General features: G+C 45.0%; 1 protein-coding gene across 3 annotated transcripts in view; it reads right to left on the reverse strand.

The window, feature by feature from the left end:
* FGF1 (fibroblast growth factor 1) overlaps nucleotides 1-13,466 on the reverse strand; it is a 91,280-nt gene that overhangs the window by 19,240 nt on the left and 58,574 nt on the right. For all 3 annotated transcript variants that reach the window (XM_081091770.1, XM_081091768.1, XM_081091769.1), the window contains one exon: nucleotides 4,187-4,389. In XM_081091770.1, coding sequence (XP_080947896.1) covers nucleotides 4,187-4,355 — 169 coding nt within the window. In that variant the 5' untranslated portion in view covers nucleotides 4,356-4,389. The remainder of the gene's footprint in view (nucleotides 1-4,186; nucleotides 4,390-13,466) is intronic.

Genomic DNA, 13,466 nt, shown 5'->3' on the forward strand with positions numbered 1-13,466 from the left:
GCTGCATTTTGTGCCATGGGGTCTTGGCAGCATTGGCTGCAGTTTGGTGGAGTGTCGCTCTGGGGTGGTGGTGGGGCCTATGTCCCACTTGGGGGAAGCTGAGTGTTGGTTTGTCTGCGCCAGATGCATGGTGCTGGCTAGTGCACATCATGGCAGCTCCTGCGTTGAGCATCTGCCCCCTGGTGGTCAGTGCATATCCTCGTGACCAGTCAGGCGGAAGTAGGAACCCTTAGCACATTAGCCTTTTATTGTATAGATATTGTGGAATTTGGATCTATCTACCTCCAATGCAGTTCACTCACTAATCAAATTAATGTTTATTGGACATTATATTAACTGTCAGACAATGTGCTAGCCACTAAAATTGCATTGTTGGACTCTAAGTCCTCATCCACATGGGGGAGAAAATCATTAAATAGTCACACAGTTAAATGTGGAATTACAACTCTAAGGAGAGCTGCCTGGTGCACAAGGCACTCTCCGATGTCTTTCCCTGCACCTGTTCTTCTTCCAGGATACTCCATCTCCTGGTGATATCTCCATCTACCCATCTCCCAAAGGAAAGTCCTGGGAGTCAACATGAATTTTCTGACAACCAGCACCCATGCCCCTTCTCACAGTGGGCAGTTCTTGCTCTCTGCATTTTCCTGGCATTTGGAATATGGTAATGGAACTAGTGCTCACAGCCCATAGGGGTACCTGCCCACCATGTAACGTGAGGAGTTGTAAAGGGGCAAACCAAAACGTCTTCTCTACAGGCCCGAGATCCCCACCAGTGGAGACATTCCACTCAGGGCCGCATTACAAAGGCCTGTGCACAAGCACCCCTTGTAGGGTCATGCCACTCCAGGAGGGGCCCTGTGTGAGTACTTGGGGACTTATTCTCCTGGAGGTAGAAGACCAATTTTGAAAACTTCCCAATTTTGCCCAAGGCAGATCCGCTGGTTGGGGACAAAGAGAAGCTGTGAAAGGAATTATTTTTTACATTGGAGAGCTGGCAGGCCTACAGTTCTATCTTGCATGATTTATGTAGATTTATTTAAATATTTGATTGGCTTTTAGAAATCATTCTTCCTGAGGGAAGTCTTAGAATGTGACTCTACCTGTGACTCTAATCATGCTCAAACTAATGACCAAGGGATATTAATCATCCCCTCACTAGACTGTGCTAATCAGTTTGTCAGGGATCATCCACTCCATGCCTGTCCAGATTAATTATGTTTCTGAATAATAATCCTTGAAATTCACAAGGGTTGTGGCAGTACCGCCACTGGGCAGAAGAGGGCGACGTAACCACATTCAGCAGGTGCATTCAAGCCAGGGAGTCCTCTGCGCTTGCTGGATCTCATGAGTTTTCAGCCTTGTCAAGTACACACGGCAGTGTTATGATTCCCATTCTATAGGTGGGGAGACTGAGTCTCAATATGTTCCACAAGGTCAGACAGCTGAAAACACCGAAGATATCTACAGTTCCAGATGGGAGGGGATGTTTGGAAGGGTCATGGGGCTGGGGGCTCAAAGCTGCCTTTGCAGAGCACTTGATGCAAAATGGAGAGAACGGTAACTTGACCAGTGCTGCTCCAGTTAAGGGGCAATGCAGGAATGTGAACTCAGCTTTCTGACTGTTAATCCCAGGCCCCCGGCTCTGCCAAGGGTGTGTAGATTATCCAGTTCTCCCGGCACTGACAGGTACAGAACCACTCGCCCCACCGACTCCGATTTCTGTCCTCCTTGACCTTTGTTCTTAGTCCTAGAATCAGTAAATAGGCCAACACACCAACTCTGCATGTTGCCAGAAAGGCATTGAATCGAAACCTGAAATTAGACCCCCTGGCCTTCCTGGAAGGCAGTATGTTTGAAGAGAAAGAAATGAGGGAAGGCCCTAAGTATTACACTGGATTTCCACATGCTGGGTCAGATATATGTAAATCTCGATGATGATGACAACAATAGCAATATTAACCAACATGTGCTTACTCTCGGCCAAGGAACTGTGCCGAGAATTTTCACCACATTATCTCATTTAATCCTCTCAAGAAACCTGTGAGGCAAGAAATATTATTTTATAAATGAGCAGACTGAGGCAGAAAGGTCAAGTAACTTGCCCATGTTCACTTGCCAAATAGTTAACCCAGCATTACTTGTAGGCAGACCTCCTCATACACACCCTAAGGCTTCCTTATGCTGCATTCCAAGGGCCCTGGCATCTTAGGTGAGGCAACTGGATCCTCAGCACTATTCACAAGTCCCGGTACTACCCACTCAGAGTGCAGTCTCTATGTGGATGATGGAATGACAACAATGAGGACATATGCCATTTGCACAGAAATTCCAGCACGTGGAAGTTGTCATTGTCACCTCTCAGAATTCAAGGTTTCCCGAAGCAGCCAGCTTAACCCAGAGGACTGCTTCACCAAGGTTATCTTTCCCCTGAGAGTCTGAGGACCAGAGAGCATTTCCATTGGTTCAGAAAACTAGTAAAACTTATTAGAAATGTTAAAACCTTAGAAAATTAAAGCTCATTCCCCTTAAGTTGAGTGGGGCAGATCACACAAATTGTGTAACTTGCCTTACACCACAGATTCCAGTCTAAGTCGACTTATTGTCAGTAAATGTTGCTTCTATACAGTTGGCATACTAAACAGAGTTGTTTTCGCCCCACTCTGGTGCCTATTTTTCATTGAGGATCAGGCATTCAGAAGGCCCATTTGAAGACAAGCCATCAAAACAAGGCCCAATACATCTAACTCTGCAGCTGCAAGCCCCAACCTCAGCCTTCCTGCTCCTCACCTCAAGGTGGCTGGGAGGGAAGGGACAATGCCAATTGGTTCATAAATGCCAGCTTCCCTCCCCACTGCCTACTCATCTGAGGGTAGAGAGTGAGCACAGTGCAGTGGCCATTTGTACTCATATCCTGCTGCATGAGGCATTTTCCATGAATAATGAAGACTATCTGATATATAAACCATCACATCAAAACCAGTGATGTGCATTCCATTAAAAATTTTTTTTTCCTCTTAAAGATTTTTAATTGATTTTTAGGGAGAAAGGAAGGGAGAGAAGAGACACATCAATGTGAGAGAGAAACATTAATCAGCTGCCTCCTGAACACCCTGCTACCGGGGATTGAGCAACTCCGGCGTGTGCCCTGACCAGAAGTCTAACCGGCAACTTTTCAGTGCACAGGACAATGGCCAACCAACTGAGCCACAGTGGCTCAACCTGTGCATTCCATGTAAAAGCCATCCTATGGAACATTACTCTCCGCCTGTGCTATGTTCCGTGTCTCCTAATTTCATCCAGACTTTCCTTCTCTTGATTCGTGACACGTTTGGCCCTGTTGACCCTCTTTGCAGGGACCAGATCTGACTTTTGCCTTCTCTGCAACATCTAATGCTTCAGTGGTAACTCAGGGAATTCCCGATTACATCACAGAGGACCCCGACACCTAATATCAACACACACCAACACCTGAACTACTAAAGCAGAAGGAAGACATTTTTATTCTTAGATAGTCAAGAAGATTCTTTTCTCCGTAGTTATAACTCCATTTATCAATACCGTCTGAGAGCTGGGCTGGCAGGAAAGCCCGGAAGAGATGCTCAGCTTTTGGCTCGAATCTCTCCGGCTCTCTAGTTTCTATAAGGTCTGGAGAATGACTTTACCCCTCCCGTTACCACAGCCACATCTGCATGATATGCAGAGCGGAAGCTGCATAATTTATGATGTGCAAGCTATGATTCAAACCAGGATTTCACAAACCAATCCCAGTGGAAAGGTAACGCGGAGAGTCGGTAAACTTGAACCTGAGCCCATGTCTTCGTGCGAGGTTTACCCACCCTGCCCCATGCGGCTCTTCCCCGCATGGAGCAAACAGGACCCTGACCAGCCTGGAGGAACAGACCTCTCACTACTTACAGAAATCTGAACATCTGAACACTGGCCGCCACATCTGAGCTCAAGGCAGTTGTGTAAGTCAACAGAGAGTTTCCTTTAGGCAGGCTGTGGCCCTCACAACTCTAGTGTCCACACCCAGACCCTTCCCACATTTCTATTGCCCTGCCTTTGAGAGTGTCATGCCTGGAAAAGAAGGTACCAATCTTTAGATGTCCTCCCTTCCCCCACCCTTGACTAAGGAAGACACCAGAAAGGGGAGGGGCTCCCAGAAGGATGCCTGGGTGCTTACTGTGCTGGTCGCTCCTGTCCCTCGTCCCGTCCACGGTGCCGTCTGGGAGGATCCGCAGGAAGTGGCCCCCGTTGCTGCAGTAGAGAAGCTTGGGCTTCTTGTAGTTCTCCAGAGGCAGATTGAACCTCTCGGTCAGGGCCGTGAACGTGGTGACTTCCCCCTCAGCCATGGCTCAGCCGCTGCCGGTTAGGGTGCTCTCAGGGCTGTAAGAAATTGAACAAACCTGTAGAACGCTCTTCCAGCAAAGGTGCAACGTACAGGCAGGGAAAGGGAGCCTGGGGGGCAGGGCTCTGGTCGGCCGGGAACGACAGACTGGCCAGGTGATGCCCACAGTAATGGGCCCGTGTGGTGGCCGGCAGCTAAGGAAGGATAGTCCTGGCAGGGGAGGGATTGTCTGGCCATTTCTCACTTCCAATTGGACACGGCTTTGGATCAAGCTGTGTGATTTTTAGAACTTTAAATTTAATCATTTGGCCAAGGGAAAAGAAAATAATGTGTTGGTCCCTCCTGATCCACACACATCCTCAAATTAAATACCGAAGTTGCACTAAAATAACCCCCAGGGCCTGGCTGGAACCCACAAAGGCCAAGAGGCCGGCGCTGAGGTTTTGCCCTCTATCCTCCCACGGTTTTGACTGGGCACCGCCAGGCCCAGGTGCAGAGATAGCAGAGAGCCCAGGCTCGAGACCTGGAGGACTTGCGTGGCGGCCTCCCACAATAGTGACAGCCGAGGGTTAATGTGTAAAGGAAAATTCTGGGTTTGCCGGTGGGAACAGAACCGTAACTGGGGAGCCGTATGTGGGGGTGTTACATGGGGTTTTTAAAGGGCAAACATTGTGCCAAGGGAAGTTTTTTGAGACAGATCGTTATGAAGGCTATGCCAGTTGTTGCCTGCTTCCACAGTTCTCCACGCATCCTCATGACACACAGAGAGGGTGTCCCTTGTGCAAAGGCCATCTTCATCCTAATTACTGTCTAATGAGACATACTTATGATGACACAGAAACCACCCTATTGCATATTATAATCCTCTAATGTCCTCCATGCCCACTATCCACAAATTTGTAATATATTAGTGTAAAAACGTATCAATTATGCCTCTGAGGATTAAAAAGCCAAGCCAACAAACACTAGAATTTTACAGCATCTACTTGTCCCCACCATTTAGGAGAATGACGTACCGGTGACTCAAGGACTGTACAAGGCAGAGGCGAAGAGACCAGGACCCTGACATGGAACCTTCGTAGGTGTGCGTAGATGCTGGTCGTACACATTGGTTATCAGGTGGCCTTATCATAATAATGATCATCATCATCATTAGCATTGTATTCCGGGCTACAAGCTGACTCATAATTCTCACCACCACCCTTTGAAACAGACACTAATCTCCCCCCATTTTATAAATAAAATGTAGCCAAAATGTAGAGATGTTCAGGGGTCTGTCCAAGGTCAACAGCTGGTACGTGGTGTCTCTGAGCCTCCAGACGGGGCTCTTGAAACAAAGCCCTAATGTGCCCTTACTCGCCGGGAAAAGGTTCAGTGGTCTCACTGATACTGCGGTGTTCTAGTCATCCCGCCCCTCCACGGTTCCCTCTTTGTGGTTTCAGTTACCCACGGCCAACCGTGGTCTAAAAATATTAACTGAAAAGCTCCAGAAATAAAACATTTCCTAAGTTTTCAATTGTGCAGCGCTCGGAGTCGCCTGATGAAATCTCACACTGTCCCGCTCCGTCCCTCCCAGGACATGAATCTCCCTTTGGCCAGCATAGTCATGCTGGATCCACGCCCACCTGCCTGTTGTCTCTTAGTGGCCGCCTCAGTTATCAGATCGATTGTTGTGGTATCATAGTGTTTGTGTTCAAGTCACCCTTACGTGATGGCCGTTCACCTAACTCCCACTACAGTATATTGGTGTAACTGCTCTATGTTATTATTCATTATTGTTGTTTGTCTCTTACTGTGCCCAATTTAGAGATTACACTTTATCACCGGTATGTATATGTAGGAAAACGTCGTATACAGGTATAAGGTGTGGTGCTGTCTGTGGTTTCAGGCAAAAATTATTGACGTTGGTTATCACCATCACCAACAGTCTCGGCTTTCGCCCCCATGCCAACCTTGCAGTGGGACTCCCGCTGTCTCTCATTCCTCAGCGGAACCCACATCACTAGGTGTTAAGGAGCCCTGGGAATGTCACAGAAAGCCAGCCAGCCCCCTCCATTCTCCACACTCGCCATCCACCCACCCATCCCTGGAACAGCTTCATGGAGCTACTCCACAGAAAGTAATTCCGCTGTAAATGGAGGCAACAGTTGGGATAGTTTGTCCTGGTGACTTTGGAATTAGGGATCATTTGGGAAGCGTCCATTTGTTTCTCTGCTCTAGGCATTTTAGTGTTTCTGGTACATCTCCTGCTATCTGCAGCCACAGGGCCAGTCACACTAGCCCCACTTTCAGTTAATAGTTTGATGTCCCTCCACAAACCCCCAAAGAGAATTTTGCATATACCATATAAACATATATTTAAAGTCAGACCATCCCAAATATGCTCTTCACATATGGTAAAACTCTGTCCAGCCCTTTCACATAGTACAATAACAGATAGAAACTTAATTCTGTTTACATTGATTCCACAGGGAAGACGGCAGATTTTACCTTGCACAGCACGTTGCATTTCCTTCTCAAACCCTCATTCTTTCTTTCAGAGCCTTTTCTTTCATCCACAGACCTCTACGTCTCTGTGTCCACCTCTGTTTTGTTTTGGTTTTTTTCCTCTCTCTCTGTCTCTCTCTCAGCCCTTTTCCCACCTGGCCTCTTCATCTCCCTCTCACTCCACTTGCTTCTGGATCCCTTCTGATATGAAGCAATTTGGTTCTTCCAAACATGGCCCTCTTCACCCATCACCTCCCCATTAGCATAGAATAATTACAAGAAGCCCCTTTCTTCAAATACAGCTAAGAGATCATTAATATTCTTTGTTTTATCAATTTTTTCCCAAGCACTTACTAAGTTATGTCCTTAATTTGTGGCAGGAGATACTAATTATATATTAGTGTTGCCATTTAACTGTACAAATAGCCACTTATAATGTTAGTCTTCAGTGGGCAGACTTTTGTTTCTTGTTGTGCCTGGGTTTTCTCAAATGGAAGTCCCATGTGCCCCTGATTGTGTGTGTTAAGGAGGCCGCCCTTCTGCATCCAGCAGCCATGGAGAGTCTCCATTAGGACATGTTCTAAGTGTTGGGCATGGATTTGGCTCTATTTGCATTCTTGCTTCCATCCCATTGGGATGAAGGGGAACAGATGCACGGAAGGCGGATTGAGGTTGGAGGCACCAGCTCTATCCAACGACTGTACTAATGCTCCCCCTCCCGGACTTTATCACTGCGGGGCTCTCTCCAGCTAAACCACCTCTGCAGGGGCCAGCAGGCACCCCTCCTTCCTGATTACAGGGCAGCCTACGGTTATGCCAGGCTGAGACTCTGCTCTCTGCCTGCTCCCCCAGGAGGAGGATCAGTAATGGGGTGGTTTACTGGCTTCAGACTGCTCCCATCACCCCTCAGTGCAGATCCATACCTGGAAACCCGATGGGGACCTGCTGACTCCTGAAAATAAACCTTGAGTCAACATGAAATTGATAGACTGTGGAAGCAGCATTTATGAATCAGCTGACACTTAAAAAAATGAAATCCCTTTTGTTGCTGAAGGAAACCCCAGAGACATGAAAAGCCCCCCTTTTTTTGCCTTATTACAGTTTACCAATATTTTAAGCAGTGATTGGTCCACAGTTCCTTGCCAATCCAGTATTTGTTAGAGGATAGGAATAAAGGAAGTCTATGAGGTGATAAAACCATTAGGCAGCAGCCTTAGCAAGCCCTTGGGGATTTACACGAATTGCTCTAATAAATGAATCCATTAACTCCATGAAATCAGGCATTAAGCATAATGGAAATTTATAAGCTCTGCTTCTTGTTATTACTATCTTCTTGTTGGCTGTTGGGGGAAAGAGTTATGTCTCTCTCTCCCTCTCCCTCTCTTCCTCTCTGTCCTTCTGTGGGTGCATGTGCGTGCGTGTGTGTGTGCGCGTGTGCGTGTGCGTGTGTGTGTGCGTGTGTGTGTGTGTTGGGAGATGTCAAAGATCAAGTGGACTTCATTCCATTTCTGTGTGATAAGCCCAGCCCTTTGAAATTTGGGGCACTAGTGAGATTTTGGGAAAACCTGAAGATTTTCTTATTAGTGACACCAAAGTGAAGAGAACACCAAGCCTTTGGAACATCCGTGTTAAAGGCGGACATATTTTGTCAGCTGTAGCTTTTGGAGGTGAGCGTGAACTCTCACACACGAACAGGATGCTAAGTGTACACCCTTGCCCAGGAATACACAGTCACTTTTTCAATGTGGTACAGTGAGCAACACCATACAGCCCCTTCGATGCACTAATCGGCTCTGGGAACCTGGGCGAGTCATTCACTCCTTCCCAGATGTGTCCCCTAACATTCCCCACCCTGCCTGGGTTCAATAGTCATGACAGCACTTGGAAAGAATAGAACTATGACCTGACCGGTAGGAGATATGAGTAACTGGTTATGTTGAACCAGTCAAGGCTTGATGTGGTCTAGGTCAGCCCTGATTGAATGCTTAATTTAAAGTAATTTTTAAACTGGTATGAAACTATAATTTTTTAGTCCCTCTCATATTTGGCAGAAATTAGCTAAGCTCCCCAACCCTCCCCCCCCTCCCCCAATCATTTAAGCCACCAAGATAGCAGAGGAATGAAGGAGGCAAAGGGAAGCAGTGTTATGGGTGGCAGAATCCCGGTCACCATTTCAGGCTCAATCCTCAGTTTGCCCACAGTTATTGAGGTGACCTTTGTGAAGCCTGCTATGGGAACAAGACATTTGTGCTCAGTTTGACCCTGGCCACTAAGCTGGAAGGGAATACTCACAATTCTAAGAATCAAGGGAAAACAAATGCTGATTTTTTATTTTTGTTTTTATCCCCTGTCACTGCTTACACATGCAGAATACCCATGAAGGGAGATATTTTGCAAAATATATAAAGCCACTAAAGGTAGATGTACAGGCATCTGTTAAGGTGGTAATTGGATGTGTCCGCAAACCCAGCATATGTAAAACAGGCCTCACCTTTGGTTCCAAATACACTTTAAGTCTTCCCTCCCTATCTCTATGAATGGCATCACCTCATAACTTAACTATTTCTTGTAGATATTAATGAACCTAGATCTTATTAACTCAGAATGTGAGCTAATATTAAAGTTAATATCAAATGTTAAAGGTAATTACTAAAGAAAAGAAAAGAAATAGAATTCATTAATTCTAACCAGCAACTGGCAAGGATAAGGGAAATGAAACAAAATAAATAAAACTGTACTTATTCAAAAGAATCCAGGGAGAGAAATAGAAAAATTGCTCAAGATTAGGTGGTAGAAATTAATCCAAATGTATTATGATCACAATAAATGTAAATGGGCTAAATTTACTAGCTACTGGATTTTTAAAAAATTCATCTACACTGATTTCAGGAGACATATTTAAGACACAACGATACAGAAAAGTTAAAAACAAAAGGATGAAAAGTAGATACCAAATGTTAACAAAATTAAAAGTTGATATGGCGATAGTAATATCATATAAAGTAGGTCTAAGACCAAAAGAATGATTAAGGATAAAAGGCATCACTGCATAGAGATAAGTAGAATAATCAACAGAAAGATATAAGAAAGCCTAAGCTTGTGGGATAATGACAGAGCCTGAAACTACATAAACAAAAATTGACAAATACATAAGGAGAAGTTGACAAATCCACAATGGCGGTGGAAGATTTTAATATATTTCTCTTATAAATAATAGAGCAAACAGACAAAAAATATTAAGGATATGGAAGATTGAAATATACAACAAGCCCAATTGAATGAACATGAGAGAACTCTGCACCCCAAAATTAATGAACACCATTCTTCTCAAGGCCACTGAAGCATTTGTAAAAATTGATCATGTATCAGGTCATTAGGCAAGACTCAACACAAATAGAAGAATCCATTGTGTCCATACTATTCTTTGGGTGGAGTGGAAATCACTCACACCCCTCCTATTGGTGACAAAACCCTTTCTTTTGTACCTTTTTAATGTCTCCTAAAACCATCTTCCTCAGTCCCACTGTGGCTGCTTTAGTTCCGATGCAGCACCGTCTCTCACCGGGGCTGCTGAGACAGGCAGCAGCGGTCCCCTTCTTCAGCACGGCTCTCTTTCAGTGCCCTTTGACCCTGCTGCTAGTGGCCTTTTAATACAAGAATCTGACCATCTGTCTCTTGCTAAAGATCTCTGACTGTGTCCGTGGGTTCCCTGCCACGGTCAGGGTAAGTATAACCCAGACCCCATCATGACGTGTGAAGCTTTCATCATCTGCTCCTTGCCTAACCCCATTGCCTTTTCTCTTACTGACCTGTTTTCCTACTAGTCCCCCCACAGCCTCACACCAACAGCATTCTTTCTCTCTCTCTTCCTCCCCCCTTCAACCATGGCCTGGCTAAGTCATACTCACCCTTCAAAAATTTATCTCAGATATTCTCTCCTCCAGAAAGCCTGTCTGACACGTCCCCCCAGCCTAACCTCCCTGCTCTTCCTCCACACCACACGTACCAGTTTAGATGCGTTTATTCCCTAATGCTTCCATAGCCACACTGCATTTACTCTCGTACAGCACTGGTTGCAGTTGCCATGCAGAGTCCCTGTTTACATTCTTTAGTGGTATCCCAACAAGGCCAGCAGGGCTCTGGGAGAGCCAGCCCCGGCTTCCTCCCCTGCCTCACCTTCCACCACACTCGCTTTCTAAATTAGCCTTTCATTCCCTTGAAATCACTGCCTCCCTCTGCTCCCTAACCCTTACCCATGCTCTTCCCTCTCTCTAGAGCACTGTTCCTCTTCATCTTCTCTCTACTCCCCCCCCCCACACACACACCCTGTTAACTCTTACTTTTCTTCAAGTCTTAGTTCAATTGCCAAAATCCTCGAGGAAGCTTTTCCTGACTTTCCTTAACTGGGTCAGGTTCCTCCAGTTCTCATAAGACCATTTAACACCTCCTCAGAGCTCTTACTTCAGTTTTTAATTACACATTCATTCTTTTCGTTATTTAATGAATGTCTCCCTTTACGTCGGGCTTGTCAGTTCCATGATAGTATAAATCAATGTCTTGCTCACTATGGTATCCCAGTATCTGGCAAAATGCCTGGTGTCTAATAGGCACTTGATAAATATTTGTTGAATGAGTGAATGAATATAATTTAATTATGTTTACTTGACTGTCTCCTTCATTGGTCTCTAAGACCTTGGGCTATTCTCCCCCCCCCCGCCCCCCCGCCCCCCGCCCAGACCCAGCACTTAGCAAATGCCTGCACAGAATCAGTGTCCTCTGGATGACTGAATACCAGGCCAGTTCCTTCTCAGGGTCCTAGTGGAAGCATGTTATCAGGAGACTTAAAATCCTCAGGTATTAATAGAAAAACTAAGCCAAGAGCCTAAGTGCATTTTAATTGGGTTAAAATTAGGCTAGAATATCCCATCCTTGGTTAAAAATAGGCACAACCCTGGTCCCTGTCTTGTAGAAGACACTTCCTGACATCTTCAAAAGAAGTATTATGGAAATTAAGAATCTAAAGGAAGATTTCAGACTTTTGGTCTCAAGTCTACCTTCTTATCTGACCCAGAGAATGTCTGTGTGGTCTGGTTTTACTGTTTTTGCCAGGGAGTGTCAGGCTGGCAGGGACCCACTGTACACCCTCTGGTGAAGGAAAGTCTGCCTGAAGAGGGGGCGACAGTGTGTTCTTCTTTCTCTTTTTCCTCTACTCCACCCTCCATAATCTGTACCAGGGCTGAGGTAGGAACATACCATCACTGACTGGCCTGGGATAGCATCTCAGCGTGCTGTCCCCAAGCCAGTTCTATTCCCCGAGCTGAAATCTCATCTTCCAAAGTTGGCAGTAAACCATGGATGTGGCCTGGGATGGACTTGATAGTGGTGTGCAAGTTTGTAAAAGGCAATTATTAAATTTCAGGAATTTTTGCGAGCCAGTTGTTAAACCATTAGTAGCTTGATATCAGCCCTGGTGAGACTATTTTCACCACAAAAATTGGAAAATACTACAAATCAGGGCTTTTTTTTTCCTTCTCTATTTCTATCCTTTCTTTCCCTTCTGTTATTCCCCCTACCCTCCTGCACCACCCGCCTTCTTTATTTCCTCTGGTAGCTGGTTTACCAACATACTGCTGAACTTGGGTTTGAGTCCTGGCCAGACACTTGCTAGCAAATTACTCAGTTTTACAGTCTCAGTTTCCTCATCTGCAGAATGAGGTTTCATAGCAGCAGCTATTGCACAGAATTGCCTTAATTGTTACGTGATAATACACAAAAAGTGCTGAGCCCTATGCTTGAAAACCTGCAAGCATTCCATAGATGGTAGTTTGGTTACCATACTCCACGTATCATATTGTTTAGTTTTGTCAATCTGCACCATTCATTTTGGATTGAACAGACTTGATTTTAAACGTTGAGTAATATTTTGGCAATATTTTAAAAATGTCGTTTTCTATGTATAGGTTAGAAATTTTCATTATGACTTATATGTAATGATGGTCTCTTCTCATTTGCTTGGGTGCTAACTAGGATATCCTAGGAAAAACGATATTTCATCATGTTTTGTGTGTTACTGTCCAGGATGACAGAGAACCTAAGGTTCAATAGTCTTTCTTGTCTGTTCTTTAATTTCAGACCCTTTTAATTCTAAAGAATCCCAAGTCACTGATAAACTGTGCCCTGGCTTCCAGAATCAAATATTATTTGAGGGAGATCAAGGTGTCATACTCTAGAATGCCAACAACTTTTATTCAGTACCTGCCATGGGTAGAATCCTGCAGATGTCCTGGAAACTTAAAAAAGAAAAGAAAGAAAAGGAAAAAGGAAGGCCTGAAATCCCTAGTCCACAATTATAATATGCAAAAGGCTCTGAACACTAGAAGTTCTTTCCTAACTCAAATTGTGGCAAAACATGACCCAAACTCTCCTCCGACTAAAATCTGTATTCCACTTTGTGTTAATATTTCTATAATCCAGTGCTGAATTAGTAACATGTTTGATTGAATATAGCGCACTGTCCCAAACCTCACTGGAGTTGTTCCATAATATACAATGTGTGTACCATACTGCCTTTCTAAAATCTCCAAAATTCTGATTCGAAAATAGACCTACCCCCAAGGCTTTTCAGATA

The sequence above is a fragment of the Myotis nattereri genome (genome assembly GCF_964212035.1).
Source record: "Myotis nattereri genome assembly, chromosome: 5".
Lineage (NCBI taxonomy): Eukaryota > Metazoa > Chordata > Mammalia > Chiroptera > Vespertilionidae > Myotis > Myotis nattereri.